At 36.1% G+C, this 23,729-nt stretch overlaps 1 protein-coding gene across 1 annotated transcript in view; it reads right to left on the bottom strand.

Annotated features, from left to right (window-relative positions):
- CNTN6 (contactin 6) overlaps window positions 1-23,729 on the bottom strand; it is a 128,546-nt gene that overhangs the window by 89,951 nt on the left and 14,866 nt on the right. Inside the window, exons 2-3 of the mRNA XM_013958275.2 lie at window positions 9,632-9,758; window positions 2,349-2,524 (exon numbers count right to left, since the gene is read on the bottom strand). Of these exons, the coding sequence (XP_013813729.2) occupies window positions 2,349-2,524; window positions 9,632-9,758 (303 nt within the window). The remainder of the gene's footprint in view (window positions 1-2,348; window positions 2,525-9,631; window positions 9,759-23,729) is intronic.

The raw sequence follows: 23,729 nt of genomic DNA, 5'->3' as shown, positions 1-23,729 counted from the left end.
ACTGAATAATACTGGAATATGCTTCCTCCTCAGATTTTCCAGAAATTATATGTGATATTTCCCTTCAGGCTTGCATTTGTCTCTGCCCAGCAGCCAGACAAAGAAAGGAGTAATTGCAAGAGGATACAGTAGAGCATCCTTGCCTTCTGTTGAAAGGTGTTCAAAATATAAATAAAATAAATAAAAATAAAAATAAAAATAAAATAAAAATATATAAATATAAATAAACCTTATGTTTAGATCCTTAATAAACTGCCTTGCAAAGAAAATTGTGTGTTGGAGTATAAGCTGTTAAGGGCAGTTGTTTTAGCCCAAATGCACGCAAAAAATTCTGCTTGAGCATGTGCCTCTCTGTTTTAAGTTGAGATTTTAAGCTCTTAGGCCAAGTGTTGGCTTTTCCTGTCAATTTAAATTTCTTTTCGGTACCAGGGAAAGCTTCTGATGAATCATACTTCCCACAAGAGCTTGAAGACAGGATGCCTCTGTCCCAGTGAACTTCTTTTATTCTATTGATGACTATTGGTGATTCATTGACAGTTGTATAGGCAAAACATGGACTGACTTCACAAAGACATTTCTTTTCTCTCTTCCTTACCAGTGAGACCTTCCTCTGTAAGTTTTCCTTCCCTTTCACTCTTTTAACTTTCTCCAAACCCTTCTCCTTACAAAGAGTTAAGAAGATTTTCCAGAGCTATCTTTCTGTCTCCAACCTCCCTATGGCTACAAACTGGCTAGAGGCAAAAGAAAACATTGAAAACCACAGGAAGGAAGTGTAATTAGATATTATTCAAAGGACCAGTGGGTAGAACAGTTGTTTATCGCACCTGAAGCCAGTGTATCAAGCCAATATGATTCCCTCTTGGCTGGGACAGCAAGCAAACATTAACCAAATCTGCTTCCAGCATATTCTGTAATTTAAATCAGCAACAGACTTTTCAAGAAAAATAGGAAATAATTGTGAAATTTGCATATGCTGAACAATCACTGGAGCCTTTCCATCTTTTATGTGTATTTCCCAGATATTCCTTGTTCTTTTTTACACCTTCTTCATGCCTTCATTTGAGGAAATTCTTTTTAAGTCTTGTCTGATCTCCCTTCCTAGCCTGTGCTGTTTTCTTGTGGATTATAGATTCCATGGATAATTTTGAGAAGGCCATCTATTCCTGCTGCTTCTGTCTGAAATGAGATTTGTTCTGAAACGGAACAGTTTTCATCTCTGGGTCTTGTAATGATTTCCCATGTATAAAAGGTGGCTTGCAAGGTTGTTTCAGAAAAAGTGGAAAAATAATGAATCAAAATTTTAGCTTCCATTTGACCGGCTCTTGGGAATCAAAATATCTCAGAAATTCAGGGTAAAAAGTTATTAAATGTGATACTAGCGATACACAGTTTGATCAGTTTTACTAAAAGAGAGTCTGTGAACCACCATGACCTCTAATGTCTCCTTTGTATAACCCCAGTGACATGAGATTTGCTATGAGAAATGGAACAAGATTAATAATTAATACATTTGCTGGTGTCTGAAATAGCGACACAAGGTTGGCTTAAGACACATGTTTTATTAATGAGGTTTGAAAACAATTGCTTTCTCCAAGCAACAGACAGCTCAGACCTTTGTACTGTGAAAAAAGAAGTGGAGGTAAAATGTTGTGGGAGCTTTTTTTTTCTCTTTTCTCTTTTGTTTTTTTTGTGTTTTTTTTTCCCCCAGGACATTAACAGAGCTCAGTAACCACATATAAATGATGTGAGGAAGATTTTTTTTAGAAAGAGGAGAAAAATGGGAAGGCTAAATTAAGTTTTAAACTGGTTCAAAACAACATACATCCAATCTATCCAATCTAGCTGAAATATGAAACGTTCTACAGATATTTTGCTAGGTAAGGAAGGAGTGTGTTTCTTACTCTGCTACTGTAACAAAATGTCAGTGTGGTAATTAGAGGTACAATATTTCTATGACTCCTCTGGACCTCATTATGCTATAGAAAATGGAAAGCCTAACTTTTTGCAACAGTCCCCACCCGCACTCATAACTATGTGCAATATAGCAAAGAAAGCACTGTCTTAAAAAGTGGAAACACCTTTATTAAATGAAAATAATTGCATTCATCTTCTTTGACCTTTCAGTTTTCTGAAAGTTATTCTTGTTCCTGAGGGCTAGCAAGTATCAGATGTCTGTTTTTATTACTAATATTTACTAGGAAAGATTTTTTAAGAATAAGTACTGCTGAAGTAAGACAAACCTTTTGAACAGAATCATCAATGATATATTAATTATCTGATATATTATAGTTCATGTGCAGAATTAATCAGAAAATAATGCTGCAATAAATATGATCTTCCCAACTTACATGCAAATTGAAGCTTTGCCTTCCTGCTCAGAATTGTTCCAAATGAATTTGTGGCCAAACACTGGTATGTTCCAATATCCTGGTTTTTATGTGGGTTATTGATTGCCAAGCTGCCTCCAACCAACCTGTAGTGATAACTCATGGTAAGATCAATATCTGTGCCATTTTGCTTCCACCTTTGAGGGGAAAAAAATCAAATTATGCTTATAATTTACAGATCCTATTCATATTTATCTTAAATAGCGTACTGTAGCATACCTGTAACAATGAAAGTGTAGTTAAATATCACTAAATCATACCATTCTTCACACAAGACTGCTTCTTATGTCAATCTTAATGATATCAATAATTCTGTTCTTTGAAAAATCTTTACTGCTTTTATGCTAGTCACCACTGTTCATCCAAATGTCTACAAAAAGTAATTATAACTTATTCATACAAACTGAGTTATCCGTCCAGTTGGGAGTATGGTATATGTCTTGACTTTAGCTACCCTGTTTTTTATAATACAAATAGTACCTGAATGTGTTTTACAGTCCTTGCAAATGATGTCATAAATTTGGTTACAGAAATGATTTGAAGATATAAGCCAGGAAGGATTACACTTCAAAGGACAGAAGAAATCAGAGAGAGAAGTTTTTATATAGCAAGTTTGAGATTGATAATGTAATGATGAGAATGCTGCTATTTTAAAGCATTATTTGTCTCTGTTAGTCCATTAAGTAGAAAATGGATTGTGTCTGCAACATTTCACAGCTATTTATAAATGTCAAAATAAAATCTATATTTCAAAGAAAATAAATATTATCTCTTTTAAGAAGGCAGATTCTTGTGGCTTTAACGTTAGTCTCATAAGGGTTGAATTTACATTGCCCACATGAAACCCAAAGAAAGCATAAAGGTCCTCAGTCACTGAAGTCTGCTGTCATTGGGCTTGTTGATGCCATACTTCAGGCTGTTAATAATCCTAGCAGTACATGACCAAGTATTTTCTTCTACTAATATTATACCACGATGATCTCTTCAGCCTGTGTCGTCTGTGGTGACCTACATGAGCGTGATGGTAGACCCCATCCACAGAGCGCAAAGACCACAAAAGAATTACTCGTGCCTCGCTTTGGCTTTGCAGAAGGGTTTATGGGAGTCCTCTAAACAAGAAGAGTTTTTCTCCTTGTAATTATCTGAAGGATCATAATATAAAATAAAATTTCTTGTTGTTTGCAGAGATGAACTTACTGACAGTGGCAGCAGTGTAGCAGACTACTTTCCAGAGTTAACACCTTGAAGCAAACTTGCACTATAACTATAATCCTATAAAATGTTGCTCTTTAATTTACATCAGTGTAAACTGATGTAAACTTGGTGGAAGCTAAATTGCCAGTTGATATCAGGTATCACAATTTTACTGTAGCCTATGTAACCAGACTAATTTCCATAGGAGGATCTGAGGATCTGACCTTGCTATGTGTAGCAGTGCTTTACTCCTAACACCTGAGAGACCTTTCTCTATACAGTCAGACTGTACAGATAGCTGTTCTTTTGGAGGAGGTTTTTCAAACTGATGTGAAATACAATTCTGTGTTCCAAGGGGAATCTTGACAAATATGTACAAAGGAAGATAAGATCCTGACCTTTTAAGTGGGTGCTTGTTTTTAAAGATAAGGAACGATTGATTAAAATATGAAATCAGTTGAATTCTGTAAACAAACTCTAGTAGCATTAATTGATTTATCTGGGTCTGCCAATCATTGCCTCCTTTACATTAAGAAATTTACATTAAGAAATTTAGAGGCAACTATGGACTACCAGTATTTTCTTGCTACCAATTGCAGCTGATTTTTTACCTTTGAGTACCTCTGCACTGTTCATTTTTTATATTTTCCTTTGGTTGGTCAAAGTTTTTGGGTTTTGTTTTGTTTTGTTTTGTTTCGCTGTTGTTTTTTGCCAAGACAAGCAGCATTTTAGCTGCTGCCCATCCATGAGCCTTTTTTATGAAGCAGTGGTCTGTAACAGAGTCAGGATTTTGCCATACTTCATAATTTACATACAGTGCATGCTCTCTGTACCTTTCAGTTTTTTAATATACGATATTCTGGTATTTAGTTTGCCAGTTCTCTTTAATTTCAGAATCAATCACTGAAATAACTGCTGTCATCATTACATGGCTCCCAATTAAGCTCTATAATTGTTTTTCAAAACAAATGCAAAGTTGTTGGCTTAGTTGCCGCAAATGAATTCTTCACAGTATCCCCATAATCATTCTAATCACCATGGTACAGTGATTATTAAACTGTGCATATAGATCAGGGGTTCATCTCCTGGTGTGGGCTTTTTCCTAATTAATACGTTTACATCAGTGAAGAAAGAGAAATAATGAATTCATGTGATAGACAATGATTTAATGACTTCCTGTGTTCTGCAGTGTTCTACCATCTAATACACAAGAATCTTGGAAGGATTATTTTAACAAAATTTAAGGCAGGGATAGCCTATGTATTTTCTTGAAATTTTTCATACAACCATTGGAAGATAGTTTTCATCAATTATAGAAAATACATCCTGGATTGATCATTTCATAATCTAAACTTTAAAAAAGCCTGTATTCTGATGCTGAATTCTGTAGTTCTCTAAAAAAGTAAGACTTCTCAAATAATACTGATGTGTCCAGACTTTAAGCAACTATGTGTTTTATGAATTCATAGACAGTTTCATGTTCCTTTTGCTTTAAAATCCAACTTTTTATAGAACACTGGTTATAACATTTCCCCTGTAAATTCTTTATTAGGTTAAGGACTTTGAGAGCATATTTTAGTGCCCCCCATCTTGATGTAAAGATCTCAGGTGATAGGTAGTATATTCCGTCTCTTGTTATTTCTTCTGAAATGGTTTTATTGCCCATCTGTACTTGCATTCAAATTTACCAGTTTTCTTTCAAGTCACTGAATCGTGTTAAGTCTTTGATGTTGGACTTACTGGGCACTTCCTTTTTACGTAGACTGCAATTAAATCATTTCAGCTCCATTTATTAGAAGGATAAACTTATAATAGATGATGATTTCCTCATATTTGTATTACTTAATACTTGTGATTTAGTGTTCAAATAATTCATTCAATTAATGTTAAAATAAAATACTGTTCTCCAAGCAGCTAAAAAAGAGGAGGAGTAGGATTTATTAATGAATAAAAATATGTGAGTAATGTGTATTTACAATCCCAGTGCAAGTACAGAATCTGTGTTTTGGGTAATATCTTATGAAACAATTGTGGAAAAATATAATGAACTTCTTTCATCTTTCCACATTGAAAAAATACTGATCTAGCTCAAAATGTTAAAAGTAAAACAGAAGCACATAAAACTAATAGAAATATGGAAATATTAGACATCTTTGCAGAATACAGATAATCTTAGGACTTGTTTGAGAAATGTAAATATGTTTCATTTTACTTGTGTCCAGTGCTAAACTGTACTTATAAGCTTCTCTGATACTTAAACTTCCATTGTCCAGCCTGAGTAGACTTTCTTCTAGACCATGTATTTGCTGATACCAGTGATCCCTCCTACACCCATATCCATGTTAAAGTAAATGTATCACAGCTGAGGAGACAGAGCCTTTAGCCTGGAACACCACATTATAGAGAAATTCAGAATCAGAAACTTGTTTTGATGCGCTAAAACAGCTGTTTGGTCACCTATAAACTTTCAGTAGGGGAAATTTTAACTTTTGATACAAAGTTGTGTTTTCTGATAAATAGATAGTTCGCCAGCAGATTTCTGATCACATCTCTAAGGACAATACTATATAGCAGTTAAATAGTAATAATTAAATCAGTCCCATTCCTATGATTAGTGAATCTGGAATACAGTAGTGTCCCATAGAAACTATTTAGAAAAAGAAAGAATTTTCTTTCAGAAGATGTGCTTTTGGTGGAAATTAAATGTCAGAGTTTATCAATTTTGGTGAAACTAGTAACATAAGAAAGTTAAAAGAATTAAGGAACTAGTAAAAGAAACCACTTAGATAATGTGCAAATATTTTGATAAAGTCAGACATAATATTTTATTAATCTGTTTTACTTGTCTTAAAAAAGACACATTTAGGAGTATTAGAATTTCCTGAAGAAACAGACATGCTCTTTCATTTGTTTTCCACCTCTACATGTAAAATCCTGAAAGTATTACAAAACACACATGTCTGTGTCATGGTTTTGTTACAAAGTCGTTTTAGGTAAAACTTCTTTTATATATCTTTCCCTAATGTGAACTACTTTCTGTATGATACAGATGAAAGGAGTTTTCGCTTTCTCACTTTCTCCCAACAAATGTAATCATTGGAAGCAAGAGATGTTGAGTTTTCATCTAAAAAGAAAAATGTGTGATCAGTTTGTACCACTCCATCAGTTTCTTCTGACTGTTAAATCTGCATGGTTGCTTTGTACAGATCCATAACAGCAGGCATCTAAATCAGACATACATTGAGGGGAAAATCTTCCTTTGATAGAGTAATCTCCATGGGCATTGTTAAGTCTGATCACTCAAATTATTATTTTAATGCCTAGTGGAGCTCTGCTTGGTAGAAGAAATGTTTACCTATGGCTGATTGACACTTGAGAGGCACAACTTATTCTCTTCCTATGAACAGTGAAAAAATCATTTCCAACCTGATCCTTTCGAGCAGAATTCTCTCTGGTAAAAATAAGGGAGAGACAAGCACAGCAGGGGCTTTTGGAAGTCAAGAAAGATCACTGAGAGTAGTATTTAATAAGGAAAAATTCCTCTGTGTGGGCTTAAAAACTCTGTTTTCCTTCATTTTCTAACTGAGGAGAATTTCTAGAATAAACAAGCACATCTAGGGTTCCAGTAGTACCAGTCTCCTGTCCTAGAAAGGAATATGTGAAATGAGACAGAAGCCAATCTCCAGGCTGAATGTCCCACTTAAACCTCCCTGTTTTCTTACAGAATACCAAAATATCTGAATTCTAGAATTGTAGTACTTTATTTCAATGAGCTTTGGGTAAGGTTGCGAGCTCCCTTTCCTTATCTTCTGTCCTACTCCATCTACTTTAATCTTTGCTTATCCATAGACCTTAGCAGCATCTTCCCCAAGAGTCAAAAAGGTATTTAGGACTTCTCCCTTATCCCTCTTGGAAGAGTTCTCTTAGAATTCTTTTGGAAGAATTCTCTTGGAATTGTGCCTCTCCCTGATAGTGCACAACTCATTACCCACTGGATTTTATGTGCATTTCTTAGTTGTGTACCTTAGAGAACTTGCATAATCAGTTAAGTCTTGACATTTAAAAGTAAATCTTAGTTTGCATAAAATCATGTAAAAAACCCCCAGATGTACAACATGGATGTGTTCACATATGATCCTGTGACTTATTCTTTCAGGGATTGTAGCTAAAATAAAATATATATGTTTTAAGTCTTCATTAATTCTTCAAAATTAGTGATTATTAACAAGACAACAAAGGCTGAATGACATTTTAATTCTACTTCCCTTTTGAAGTAGAATCTGCAGTGAGTCAAGGGACAGCATTTTAGTGAGTAAGTACACTATACAAGTTTTGTCATTGGTTTTTCAAGACTATGAATAAGACAAATATATTTTTGGAGTTACTTGGAATCACAATCTTCCCCTGTGAGAGTTGGTGAGGTGCTAATACAACCAACTTTCATCTTAATCAAGATGAGCTGAAGGCTGCCCCAGTTTACACACACCACTGAAATGTCAGCTTTTACCAACAGATGTTATAGAGTGCAGAGATCAGATACCCAGTGCCCTTTCCTCTTCCTTTCTTTCCTTTTGTTTGCTCCTCATTCTTGACCTATACTTTTCTTCTTGTTGCCCTGTCTTATTCCATTTCAAGTCATTAGTGTGCAATGATTATGAACGTTTCATGCCATTGGCAATCATCCTAGACTTTATCCTTCTGTTCCCTTCGCTTTCATTTGTCTGTTACAGTTATTTTCTGTGTTACTTTGATTTGGGCTGAATTTGAATATCTTATTTTACTGTATCATTCTAAGTTATGCTGAAATACTAAAATATTATTGTTCTACAATGAATAATGCTTATGCTGCCCTTGGAATTCTTACTTATTTGTTCAATTGACTGTTCTTTGTATAGATTATTAGAAAAAAACCCTCAATTTCAAACTCACATGAAAATGTTAAATTCAGAATTTGGAGTAATCATGTAATATAAGAGCAGAAGTAGAAATGTGATGAGTGATAAGTTAGAACTGAGCACCTTAGACCAAACAGGAAATGTCTAAATACTGCAGAAAGCACTTGGTTGGCAAGCTATAGGTGACTTCTTTTTTTTTTTTCAGCATGGAGGAAGGGCAGCTGTGTTAAACTGAATGATTTAATGAAAGGAAACTGTGGAACTGTGATATGTTCATGGATAGCCTGTAAGTAGAAAAAGAAGCAGAATTCATGACTTAAGTTAGTTGATGGTAATCACTCAATCAACTGCAACAACAATGCTTAAGTGAAAAGAATTAGAAACATAACTTGGAAGGTCGTGCTTATTTACCACCAATATCACATAAACAGTTAAAATAATAGGCCTGATATTCTACGCAGTTTTGACTACACAAAAAGGCGTAGCAGATTATTAGATTGACATTTAATAGGATATTTATTTAGATTTCCTAACACATGCACTGATTTTATAGGTATTTCTATTTTTATTTTTTTTCCCCTGTAAGCAGATCTGCATTCTCTGTTACTTCCAACAGAGGAATTTAGTGTCTCTCTTTTCTATTACTTAGTCCCCATGCCTATTTCAATCCTATATTATTTTTAGTGTGACTGTTATACAGGATTTTGAAATGAAGTTGCAAAAAGTTACTGGTATAGCCAGCGGATCTTTAAGAACATAATACAATACATTAAAAAAAAGACTTTGAGGAAATGCTAAGCTTAGTATCTTAAAAAAAAGGCCGGCCTGCCATCTCAAGAACAGCTAGGGACACCCCAGGATATGGAGGCCTGACTAGCATAAATGCTCCAAAGCACTAAAGATGTGTGAGTTTTTTCTCCCCGAGACTATTAGCTGGAGGCGTTTGGAGGTGGCCATGTGAGCACTGCTACAGACAAGTAATATGGAAAAGCAACAAATTTGGCTACAAAGCCTGGCTTTGGGACCACAATTGCATAGCTACTAACATTCTAGCCATGTGTGCTCACCACATTAAGGTAGCTTACTGTGTACTACTGATTAAAACATAGTTAAAAGATTTATAGTGAGACAGCACTTTCCTAAAGTTGACTTCACCTGTAGTATGGGAGAGGATATCCTTTAGCTGTACAATTCAGTAGTATTTCTGGATTCGCTGAGCCCATAGAATAAGTGGTATCATATGGCTCTTGGATAAAAATAGGACCATGTAGGGTGTCTTCCCCTGTGAAAGAAAAACAATAATTTAAGATTAGACATCTACAGTGTATCCTTACATATAAAAATGTCCTTTGGTGTCCTTTACTTTCGGTCAAAAGTTAAGGTCTGCTATTATGTTCTGCAGAGAATCCACCTCCAGACATTTTATTATTAAGGAGGAAATATTTCAGGACTGATTGATAATAAAATCACATACCGCAGGTGTTCGTGATTTATTTAGCAAGTGACAATGAAGACTAGTTTCTTCGCATGTCTCCCATGGAAATTATATGGCCATCTATTAAATTTCTCCCCTCCCCCCCCCCCATACTTGTGCTTTAGATTGTGACTGGAAGCAGAAAAGGACAGAATTGTGACGTTTTGTGTTCAGAACTTATGTGGTTCTTACTAGCCTGGTAAAGTTAATGTGTCAGTCTTCATATCACACTGAAAGACAGGCGGCTCACTGAGTGAGGCCCAACTCTGGGCAATTCAGACATCAGCTCAGCTTTCTCTGTAGTGTGTTAGACTATACTGTGTGAGAGAACAGATCAGCAAATAGCTTCTGAACAATGTGGTACATAATGGTGTGGTTTTGCTCCTTTACTGTCTGTTTCTGTTTTAGATGGCCTTTGTTTCTTGTACTGGATTCTGGAAAATCACATCACAATGTAAGGGAATCAGTCATTTCCTTATCCTCATATCGTTTAGATCCTTTCATTTAATACTATTATTGTATACTTTAGCTGGCTCTGCTCTGGTTTCAGTCTTACAATATTTTTTTTACATTTGGTCCCTTTGAAAACAGTGGTAGAATTATATAAATGTTAACAATAATTATTCATCAAATATATTTTAGCAACATCACTGGAACCTTTTCATGCCTGGTGATTTAGAGAGTCTAATTACAACATGTAAACACAAAAAACAAACAGAACTGTGGAGTGAACTGAGATCCTTTTATTCCCTCAGAGTGTTAGAGGTTCCTCCATGAAAACTTTTGTGGAGATGAAGTGATTTGCTCACAGCTATAACCTAAAATTAGCAACAGAACAGAGAAATGAGCCCAGATCTTTGAATAAAGCTTAGCTACTGGACCATCCTTCAGTTTTCAGGTATTTTGCATGAATCAGACCCAGAAAGTTTGGAGTACATTTACATAGGTAGCTGGAAAGAACAGATATAAAAGTAAAAACCTAGTAGCTCTACAGCTTCATTCTGCAAATAACGTAAATGTGGGCAGTAATTGTGTCTGATTTTATTCACCTGTTTTATCTGCTCTTCAGTAATGAAAGAAGGAACATACCAGGGCCAATGCTTCACTGCATCTTGTGTCATCATATCAGCCCCAGGCAGTGCCCTCTTGTTCTTTAACTTTGTAGCTCCTAGATGTTGTCCTAGATGATATAACTCCTCAGTTGCTGCAAGCAGGTCCTGCTCTACTGACTCTGGAAGTGCTTCATGTATCCCTGAAGATGGTCAGCTATCCTTACGCATTAACTCAGCTTCTGTCTCCACACAATTCCCCGCGTCTCATTCCAGTGCTAATCATTGGAACCTCATTTAGCCAAACTCCTCCTGTAGAGGGCATAAGCAACTACACAAAATGCATGTGAAAAATCAGATCATCTGAATCTGATATCAGCTGTGTACATATTGTGTACACGTCCTTTTATACTTTGCAACCACTTCAGTCTATTTCCTCTAAATTTTAAAAAGGCCAGATCAGCATTGTTGTCAGCTCTCATGATTTTGTGAGACTTTCTGTTTTTCTGAGAGTTTCTGAAAGAAGGTTTTAACTGGAATTGTACGAATAATTTGACTCATTTTAATTCATGAGTATAATACTTAATTTTTCAGAAATATAATTGATTTTTTATCTTCATTTCATCCCTGAACATTTTCAAATAAACCACAAAAGTTAAAAACTCTCTCTTCCTAGGATTATGATTTTTTTCTATTCATGAATGCAGTCACACTTTTCTACTTTACGTCTAAAACAAAGAACAGTTGGCAAAATTTGAAAAGTTATGATCAAATAAAAATGTTTTGTACTTAAGCTTTATTGACCCAAGACCAATGGCACTTAATGGTAAAAATGTTTTCCACATATCTAATTGAGATATCAACTCATGAACAATATGTATCTGTTAGGACACTTTATGCTGCATGACTTTCATAAACCCACAAAATCTGCGCAGCTGTGAGTATATTTTCATGAGCAGTATCTGTGAGAAATAGCCTTTGAGAGAATTGGAGTAAAATTCAAAGTAGCAGTCAAAAAAGATTAATTTGTTTTGTAACATAATAGCTGTTTGGGTAGACACATCTTATTTTTAAGACTATCTCTTTTATAAGGGAAATGGAACGGACATATATACATTGGTTATACTAGAATGAAAAAATGCATCCACTCACTTTAGGATATAAAGCTAGTGTGTTATAAAGTAAGTCAGGCTAGTAAAACAGCAGAGATGAGCTAGTGGTTTGAAGGTAATATTAAACTTGTCTGAACATTATATGTGGTAAGTGACATAATGGACAATAAAATGCAGTAAATCACATTAAAAATATCAATTTCTGTAAGTTTTTCATTCCACTGAACTTTGCAGGCTATATGTAAACTTAAAGCAGGCTTCAAATATTTCTTTACTTATCCATAACTAGTGGACCTAGGTGAAAATCTCGGAAAATATGAAGCAAACAATGAAAGAAGCAGTAACTCAAATATATTCAAGACATAATATTGCCTTGCTGTTTGCCTTTGGTGGGGTTACTCAGATACCTAAAAAAAAGCATGTGTTTCAGCTGTTAGCTCTTTCTAGAGCTTAAATTCATTTTCTTTTTTTTCTTTTTTTATATTGGGGGGTCTTTAGTCATAGAGCAAGATGCTGTAGGAAAAATAAATAGCTCATATCTTACAGTGCCAACAGTCTGATCAGAAAGATTGCACATCTCCCAATATTGACTCAAGACACAAAATTATTTTTCCTGTTTTTCATGCCTTCTATTTTATTCACGCTAAAATAACACACATTTTCCAGATTGCAGAACCAAATTTTCAGGATGCAGTAATATTCCCTCTTCTGTGACTTTGGCTGGGGAATCAGACCTGGCACAGCTAGGAAAGCAGATACCACTGGAATGGGTCAAATGGCTGTAAAGTAAAACAAACCTTTTTCTCTTTCTAATGGAAGTCTTTCACATTGTGTGGAGGTGGGGAGAATAAAATTTGTTCAGCTAACCATATGGGGCAAGGCAAAACCGCTGTCAGAGACTGCAGCTGAACATAGATGAATAATTTTTATCTCTTTTCATATTGCTCTTCTATTTATTTCTACTGTCTTGCCAGATTTTGAGACTTCTCTTTCCACCGTTGCTACAAATGATCCTATGACTTGTCTTTTTATACTCTTTCAGCGTCCTTAATGCTGCACTGTGTCAAATGTGGACACAGGAATTTACATGTACTCTAATGTCTCCTTTATTGGAGACATGTTGCAGCCCCATCACAAAGATACTGTCCCTGACTTTTAGTAAAGGTGGATTTATGCTGTCATTTTGTCATCTTTAATACCTTTTTCTTGCTGCAGGATCTGTATCAGAGAATACTACCAAATTTGTGAGAAATGGTGTGTACTTTTAGAGCCAGTGTTGTACTGTGAGTCCACCTGTTATTTATACAAAAGGTCAGACCGGTCACTTCTAACTTCTTGATGCTTCTTTTTGCATTTCTGATAGAGAATGGTGATACATTTCCCCCCCTTCTCCAGATTCACTACAACTCACCATGATTTCTCCAGAGATACGTATGTCCAATGATGTTTGCGTTTGTTAAGATTTAAAGAATTCAGAATTTTTTAATCTATTGGAATATGAATATTTGATTAAATGTTTGCTTTTTATTCATAAAACTTAGATGTGAGTCCTCAGCATGGTGCTTGAAAGTAAATATAAACCCTCATTATGAAATGTTCTATATGAAATTAAAATACATTTCTTTGTGATATCCAATCAGTTTGATCTCTGTAAAGACTGTAATTATGGTAGTCTGAATTCAAATCTGAAGTACAAAAGGAAACAACATTCCTTTATTCATTATATGATATTGTCTTCAGCCAATATGGAGATTAACACAATGCCAGTGGAAGAAAAGGAAGCCTATTTTTTTATAGTTATGTATCAACAGAGGGTTTCATTGTGCTTTCCTCTCATTGCTTTATAGACAACAGTTAGTTATGTAGGGGTATGGTAGTTGGGTCAAATGTAGTCAAAGAATTCTTGGTTAGTCGCAGTAAATATTTAAATGCTTATGTGCTGCCTCATCCAAGCAGGGAGAATCAGTTTAATGAAATAAAATCTGTAACCCCCACTTAGTCAACCTAGTTTCCACCCCAATCCTATTCCCTGTTCTTTCCTCTTGTCTCATTTTGCCTGGCTTTGAATTTAGCTCAACTGGAAATACTAGGCAGTACAAACTTGGGTAGAATTTAGGGTGGCAAAGTCCCAATCTGTAGGTATGTATAGATATCTTCGTAGGCCAATATCGCAAACCAGCTGTCTTTTGTTTTTATCCCTTTCCCATCACAGATTCTGCTTTCTTTTATGATTTCTTTGCAAAGTGGAGTTGCAATTACTATTACCCATATTGGATAGATTCAGTTGGGTGAAACTGAAACTGGCCTAGGAAGCATCATGCTGCATTTGTGGAGAAAGACCATATTATGCTTTTAGTTTGTGTGTGTGAATTAGCTCCAAATAGACAAACTCAAGAGGATTCATTGCTCAGGGCTTAGAAATGTAGAGTTCTGTTGTTCTGAGAGATTCAAAGTGCATATTGCTGGCAACTCCTGAATTTATTATTTGTATTGCCATAATATTTTGAGGCCATAATAGAGATGAGGAGTCCTTTGTGCTGTACAAACAAATAGCTAGAATACTTAGCTTGCTGTGAAGAATTCAAATAAGTGATGTGCTACAGCTGTTCTTTACTCACACGGAATTACGAAAAAGGCGTGGAGGGGTCATGTTACTGCCTAGGCAGATAAATATGTAGCATATTAGTATATCCTTACTGAAAGATCATAAGAATAAAGAGACCAGAATAACAGTAAAACTTGTATTCTAAAAAGCTTCTAAATGCAAAGCTGCTAAAATTCACATAAGTAAACCAGATAAGGAAAAATTTATCCAGGCTATTGAGTTCCAGGAAGGCTGTAAATTCCGGTGGTAGTGAGTTTCTAATGAATCTTTCTTAATGTGCTTGAGCTAGAGCCTTGTATCCGATCCTAAACATTAATATGACTTTATGGGCCAAAGATGACACCTGATTAAGAGGCCTCTTTTAAATCAGCATGATAGTAAAACACCTGTCATTACTGGCAAAAAGTAGGAGACAAGTGACTTAGAGACTTCCGCCTTGTGATGATATCATGAGTAGAAAAAATACGAAAAATACAAATAACTTTAAAATCTGTTTAATTTTCTTTGCAACGTAGGACATCAGTAAGTTTTAATTGGAAGAAAGGGAATTTTACAGCCCATAGATTTTTAAATGCAAGTGAGGCTTTTTCTGCAAAAACATTAGGGTTTTTGATTTAATCTTGTCAGGACCAGAACAAAATGATTATTTTCTTCAACCAGAAACTGGATCAGGTAGCTAAAGAACATAAAGGAGTATGATTGAGGCAAGAAGAGAGGTAATGGATGAGACAGTGTTGGTTTGCTAGCAGGGAAGCATAAACTTAACACACGTCACTGAAAGAGACGATGGGAGAAGAAGTGAGACGGAGAAAAGGGGCATGAAAGCATTCTAGAAAAAGGACAAAACTTGTCAGTAGTATAGGCAATAGGAGACAGGCCTTCTCTCCCCTCCATCTCAAAGACGTTCTGTTTGCAATCAGAGTGTGAACCAGAAGATTTATTTAGAAAAAAGGAAATAAAAAGAGATTTTACAGGTTTAAACAGCAGAAGCAGCCTAAAACCTGTAGGATTTCCCCAGCGGGTCTTCAACTTTCATTTGTTTTCTCCCTTCAGACATTGATGTACAGAGCTTTAGAGACACTGGGCTCCTTTAACGTTTCAGTTTCTGCTGAAAGAGTCAAATTGGGAGTAGTGGTGAAATTCTGCGTTGTCTCTATTATCAGACACCAAAACCAGAAAGACACTTAGCTATCTCTGATGTAGTGTGAAAAGTAGGCATCTAGGAGACATGTAGGGTGAAGTACTGGCCCTACTGAAGTCATAGAAACTCTCCATAGTGAATTGAAGCTTGGAGCTGTAGCCCATATTTTATATACAAAGCTATCTGTAAAATGACACTCAACAGAGCAAGGCATCCCTTTAATCCAGCATATATTCTCAGTAGGCTAGCGATACCCCTTTCTCGGAGACTTGAAAAATAGTGGGTGTAACCAGATAAAAGGAGGCATAGCTATGAACCTGTGATTTACTGGCAGCATGCTTGGAGCAATCTGCCCAAGCACCTACATCACTCCATCCTTCCCCTGCCTTTCCGTGGTGCTCCAAGGTTGGGTTTGGCTGGATCTGAGAGTCGCAGTCTGGTTTTGATTTTATAGTCCATCTCTTATAAGACTGGGATAGGTAGAGCTCCTTCAGCCTGGGAAAAGGCTATAGGAATGTAAATGTCTTCGACACGAACAATTCTGTATTCCCTAAACTTTATTCCTTGAAAAACTATCCAACTACTCCAATATTTTTCCTAATATTTAAACAAAATGTGATGTTTTTAGTAGATCACTAAATTTAGATTTATTTTTTAGGGTGATCAGAGGCTGATGTGTCTTGAGTAACACACCCAAGTTATATACTACCTACCTGCAACTTCTCCTGAAGTACTTTGTTGTGAAAACAAACAATATGTAAAATGTTACTTTAGTTACTAACATAACCATCTGTCAAGATAGCCAAAATCTAGCATATAAAATCAGGGTGTAATATGTCACAGGAAATAATTAAGTAACTATTATGCAAAAATCATCATATTCTTGAATTATGAGCATTTTTCAATTAAATATACATATCAATGAAAGATATTGTCAAAATCTGACACTTAAAACATTTCTTGCCAGTGCTATTATGATAACCAGTATTGCTTCATCACTTTGAGCTAGCTTTCTGTGAATATAATTGAATATCAGTGAATATATTATCCATCTGTGTTTTGGTCTAACAGATACACATGTTCTAATTTCAAAATAAGTAATGGTAAATCTCTAAATTTCAAAATGTGATGAAATATTTGCTCATAAGATCATACTGAATTTCACATCCAAACTCTAACTTCTGATTTACATGATATTGACTGTATTCAATACAAAAACCTAATATTCCCTAAAGAATCCAGTTTCCAGAAGTTCAAGCTACAGAGTAGGAAAATTGCTAATAATTGATGTTCTCTTGATGCTATTCAAAGAAGCTTCAGTAATTTATACCTCTGGCTGCAGATGAACAGAGATTTATGGACAATTCATTATGGAGATATGTATAAAGATACTATACCCTGAATAGGTATAGGGGCTACAAATACACCAATGTGTGAACGTTAACAATAATGTAATATTTTATTAAAGAATAAAAAAGTTGTGAGTAGCAATGGCTAGTTACTCCTGTGCTAGAATTACTAACTGTGCATGACTTAATTGGTTTTATGGAAGGATTTTCTGAAGGCTTTTGTGCTGTTGTGCGAGATGTAGACAAGATAAAGGAAGCCTTTTCCTTTGTGCAGGTGATTTGTTTTATGTCATGAACTTGGCCGTGTCCTTCAGATACAGAACTATTGTGGAACAGACATCTAATTATGGAGACAAATACCACAATGAAGTTAGAGGGATGTGTCTTTATGATGTATAGTAATCCTGACGTGCACACTTCTCAATGAAATTTCATTAGTTTTTGTGTTACTAGGCAAGACGAATAAATAATAATGAACCTTTTCCAATCTACTGCACAACCATTTTGTTCACTGTAATTTCAGTTATAAGTGAGACCTAGATTCGATGACAGATTCTGTTTGCTGCATTGTACTGTTGTAATATTCATTTGGAACCGTTGCCAGACTGACTGAAGCCTTAATTCAATAATTTACAATACAGGAAAAGATAACAGCTATATCATTTAATATCCTGCCAGTTAAATAAATCCATCACTTGGTTCCTGTATAACTTTTTTTGTGTAAAATGTAACTGTGCTTTGCCATCCTAAAAGGATCATGATTAATTAAGCTCAGATAATTTTTACAGCTGCTAGTGTTGGTCGGCTCTGGATATTTGTGTGATGACTCCAGAACTCCATTGCAACTATCGATAGATGCTCAGTAGAAAGGGAGAGAGAGGGGAAACTTTTACTTGAGTGATTATATAACAACTTAGCAAGCTATAGAATTCAGTTTATACCCAAAGAGAAAAAAAATTGATCTGTGAAAAATTCTTCCAACCTTTAAGCACCATTTCAGCATCATCTTTTAATTAAGCATCTTGCTTTGCAAGCCTAGAGTTCCATCCAGTGGCTCTGGAGGTGGAAGGAGACAAAGAGGAATTGCTCCACTGCCTCCTTCCCTTAGCTCCCTGTCTCTCTCTTTCCCCCCTTTTTTTGTGTTAGGATAAACCACATGACTAGTGCTAAGAAGGAGTTAGACTGAAATGCCTTCTTCCCCTCCATTTTCTTGGCCAGCCTGAAGTATTTGGGACAACCAAGCCTTTTAATCTCTAAAATCATTTGCACAAATCATTACTATCTTTCATGTCACCCCTCTTCTTGCCCCCCTAACAGAAAGACTTGTGGAATCTGTTGGAAAAGTAACAATCAAATACAACTGAATTCATAAGGATGTTCTTTTTTTCTTTTTCAGCATGACTATAATTTCAGTATAGAAAATATTCAGAAACCTGATGAATGTTAAGTTTGGGTAACATTTTTATAGCTGGCACTAGATACAGTTTTATGCCTCATCAATTTTTTTCTTTTCCTATGTAGAGAGTATGAGCCAAAGTGCTTTGAAGTCAGCGAAAGCCTTTCATATACTTCACAGAATCACAGAATCACAGAATCACTGAGGTTGGAAGGGACCTCTGGAGATCATCTAGTCCAACCCCCCTGCTCAAGCAGGGTCACCTAGAGCACATTGCACAGGATTGCATCCAGGCGCGTTTTGAATATCTCCAGAGAAGGAGACTCCACCACCTCTCTGGGCAACCTGTTCCAGTGCTCTGTCACCCTCACAGTGAAAAAGTTTTTCCTCATGTTCAGATGGAAGTGTCTGTGTTTCAGTTTGTGCCCATTGCCTCGCGTCCTGTCGCTCGGCACCACTGAAAAGAGTCTGGTCCCATCCTCTCGACACCCTCCCTTCAGCTACTTGTACACGTTGATAAGATCTCCTCTCAGCCTTCTCTTCTCCAAGCTAAACAGGCCCAGCTCTCTCAGTCTTTCCTCATAAGAGAGATGCTCCAGTCCCTTAATCATCTTTGTGGCCCTTTGCTGGACTTGCTCCAGTAGTGCCACATCCCTCTTGGACTGGGGAGCCCAGAACTGGATGCAGTACTGCAGATGTGGCCTCAGCAGGGCTGAATAGAGGGGGAGGATCACCTCCCTCGACCTGCTGGCAACACTCTTCCTCATGCAGCCCAGGATACCATTGGCCTTCTTGGCCACAAGGGCACCTTGCTGCCTCATGCTTAACTTGGTGTCCACCAGCACTCCCAGGTCCTTCTCCACAGAGCTGCTTTCCAGCAGGTCAACCCCCAACCAATGCTTCAGTGAGCATTGGATCAAACTCCTACTGAAAAAATATAAGCAATTGATACTCCGTTTTTTCTTAGTCTTCTCTGCATGTGCAAACACTGTGCTATATAACATATATTTATTCTATACTTGCGTGTGTGTATGTATGTTTAGAATATATAACATACAAGCAAACACACACAGACACAGACACACACATACACACACAGAGTTTAGTCCAAGAGGGAAGGAGATTTGCTAGGAATGTCTCTTTGGTCTTCTATTCATATTATCTCTATACTGTGTAATAAATGATAATTGGCTTACTAAATACTTCGGTGCTTGAAAAATACACCAATTCTATGTACAATAGCTATTGAACATCGATGGCAACTGCATTGTTTTCAGGCAGATATTTAGCAGAAAAAATCCAGCCAGATTGGAATGAAAATGAAATGATGAAAAAGGCTAGTTTGCAAATAGTTTGAATATACTAAAGCAAACAACAATTCCTCTTTTGTTTCCAGAGGGCACGATTTGTAATTCCCATTCATGTTCAGTAGAAAACATGGTAATGCGCAGTAGCATTTTGATTTTCACAATATTATGAGTCCCAGACCTTGTAGAAAGCTAGATACGATCACCATTATAGGGGACTTCAATTGCAGGTGGGTTTTTAAGCTCTGTGTACGTATTATTTAAATTTTGCTTATTTACTTTGAATAAATGGGACAAAATGGCTGCTTCATAGATGTTTGCTTTTCCAACTGAGGCTTAAATAACAGGCATGAATGAAACTAGTCATGAACTGGTTGTAAGAACTTGAAATCAGAAATGATTTTGTATGTTGATAGAAAGATTTAAATTCTGGAATAATACCTAAAAGTAATAGAGATTGTGAAGCTCATAAGAGGAAACAGTGTGAAGAGAATTTATTTCTGTAGCCCAAACTGACATCAAGACAAAAATCTTTAGGACTTGGGAAGATCTGATAAATTTCATGCTGCCACCCACTTCTTGCTTGTGGATAATTGATAACTTGGGAATAAAATCTTAGAAAATAAATCATCTCAAACAATTAAGCCAACGTCAAATCAGACAAGATTAAAAGGGTCTATATTTTCTCATATATAGTTGCAGAGGAAAGCAAGAGATATTTATAACATTTTTAAACCCAAGGAAGGTCCTGATTTAAATTAGGTTAGTCAAACAGGATATTCTTGGAATATGTATTGTATTGACTGACTGATTTACATATGCTTGTCGTCATAGTATCCGGACTCGTTTAGTATGTTAACATTAAATTTGGAACTTAAAATTAAACCAAAAAATGGTCCTTCCTGACCAAGAAATTAGGTACTGTCGATTGCAAAATTATTTGTTGGCCAGTCAGGAAACTCAAGGGACAAACAGAAATGTCTCCTTGCTTTCTCTCTTAGTCCTTTGTATTACTATAGAAATAGAGAATTGCTTCGTGGTATGTGGTGTGTGGAACACTTTTCTGCTCCAAAGGGATTTGGCTTGATCTTGTCCCCTATCCTGAACAAAAAATCATTCCAGTTCAGCTCTGGGTTAGGTTTTGCACATGGCATAAAAGTAGAGGAATGTGGAACATACTACCCAAGCTATATGCCACCTCTGCTCTTGCACTGTTCTTTAGGTGTCTGCTTTTGGCTGACTGCCATGCAGTAGGTTCGATGAACCTTTAATCTCAGCCAATATGGCTGTTTTGCTGTTATGTACTTTCTTGCGTAGCATCATCTGCAGATCTGGCTCAGACTTAGAATATTTATGTTTAATTATTATTTTGGCATTCTAGCAAAAAATTCCTGACTGTCACAAGTAACAGAAGGGAAATAGTAATTTAAAATGTCTGTATGTCAAGAAAATCTGGTTGGGATTTCATGGAACATAGCCCCACCATTAGACACCTATCGCATTTCAGAAGCCTGCTGAAAACAATGAGGTGCAATAGCTCCCCATGAAAGGGCATCATAATCCTTTACTGCGGAAAATATTAGGCAACCTAAATATAATTAGCATCATGTATTTTGTTATTGTGTCAAGCACTGAAAGCTCCCAGGCACTTTTAAAATAAATAAAATAAACATAGATAAATGAAACTGAACTCTGTTAAATATCATCAACTAAGATCTGCTTTATTACTGGCAATTAAACAGTAAAAGTCAAAACACAAGCTATCATTATCACTCATTGATTAAAAACCAGTTAGAACATTGCATTTCGAACTAACCTACCGCTTTGCTCGTTATGCATTTCAGCATGAGCAGCAGCACAATATTTCAAAAATAATTAGGAACACAGCATAAGCGATCAGTGCTAATGTTCTTGAATAAAATTTCCAAAGCAAATGATTATAGATCAGCCAAAAAACACTATTTGAAGCCATCATCTTTTGCGACTATTTAATATCTTCATGATGTTCTTTCTCTGAGCAAACACAAATGAAGTTAAAGCAGTTTCACTAATGGTATCCTAAAATTTAGCAGAAGCAACAAACATAACTTTGTATATGCCCATGTTGGGAAAGTACTTGTTATAGCATTTGAGTTACTCAGACAATTTCTTTCTCTGTTTTAGAGGGACTAATATCAACATTTCCAATATATGGCTAGTTCGGAATGTCTCACTGTTAATTATTATTACTGTTCTGTTTCATTGAAGTAAAAAATCGTATTTTTTCTGATCTGTTTTCAAAAGAGTAACAATATAAATAGCAAAAAGAACCCCAAAAGAGTGGAGAAAACAAATGCAGGCTGATAGGGAAGTGATTGTGGCTGTACTGGAACTCTTTTGGAGCAGAGATCAAAAGGGAAGAACTCAATAGACAGGGCATATGTGACCTCTATAGAGTTTGTGAGCCAGAGTTATTTGAGCGTGAATGTCACTGGTGATGTCAGCAGGCTGAGCAGCCTGGGGTGAATTGGTAAGGTGGAGAGGCCTTTCATTATATCATTAAAGCAGTCCTTTTCCTCTTCTGATGTAAATGATAGGTATGCTCTTCATTTCAATATGATACTGTTAAAAAAAGCTGTGGTTTAAAATACAGTTTTTCCTAGGGGTCCCTATTTATTCTTCTTGAGGCACCAGCTGTCCGCACAGGCATTCACATCAGAACCTGTCTCCTTCGTCTGCTCGTCCGCTGCTTCCCTGTCGTGCCATGGCAGCGAGAAGAGGCTGACTTTCTGTGGAACGTTCCACTTCAGCCATCCCTTTTGATTCTCACATTCTTAAAACAAAGGGATGAAAATCAAAAACTTCTCATTTTAAAACTTCTCATGAAAGGTTTTACAATAACAGTTATTCTCCAGCTAAAATTAACACTTTAACTAAATGGTTATACAGTTGAATGGCAAATTCTATTATAGAAAAACTGACTAGGTAATTCTTTCTCTGCAGACTCATTTTATAAGGTGACTAAGGGAGAGTATAGTTCTATGAATATTCTTTGTTACTTTGGTAATTCATATAGAAGAGGAAAATAAGTGGAAAGCATAGAGCATAGAGAACTTTGCTTTCACTCCAGAAAAGAGCGTGTAGAGGATGGGATGATTTGTCACCTGAGGAAACTTTGTATGATTTGTCCTTTTGTGTCTCATGTGCATATGTTTCTAGGGGGAAATGACTAATCAGAAATGTCTTCCATAAGCAGATATGAAAAATCCCACATCTTTTCTGGTACCTGCCACATCTTTTCTGGTACCTGTTCCACCATTGTTGCCAGTTTAGCTGTCTGGCATCCTGTTATCTTCATTGTTGCTTCCTTTCATCTATATTTTCATTACTTGTGGTGATCTGGCAATTTTAAGAAACAAAAATAATTTTTTAATGAAAATATTTCTGTTTTCATCCTTATATGGAAAGCTGTAATTTCAGGTCAAGTCTTTGCCCTTTCTTGATTGTCAATATTATTTTTCAAAACCAAGTTTTTCCAGCTGGGATTTACTCTGATCCCTCCATGCTATTATATTTAATGCTTAGGGTACACTTCAGTGTTCTACGCTTCCCCATGCTTTCATTTAAATTTCTCCTCATCCCTGTTTTTTCAAGAAGCCCACAAAAGCTAATCTATGTCACATACCTTCTCCCCACCTGGAAACTTCACAGGAGGGATAGTAAGAGTACAGGAAGAAGAACTGAGTCCAAACTTAGGTCCTCCTTATGCTTATCTTAGTCCATTGAGTCCTGTGCAATTTTGTGCAAGTTCACTGCTTGGGCTGGAAACAGAAATAGAGAT

Source organism: Apteryx mantelli, chromosome 12 (assembly GCF_036417845.1).
Source record: "Apteryx mantelli isolate bAptMan1 chromosome 12, bAptMan1.hap1, whole genome shotgun sequence".
Taxonomy (NCBI): Eukaryota; Metazoa; Chordata; class Aves; order Apterygiformes; family Apterygidae; genus Apteryx; species Apteryx mantelli.
The sequence above is the reverse complement of the archived record's forward strand: the minus strand, read 5'-3'. Positions and strand labels throughout refer to the sequence as shown.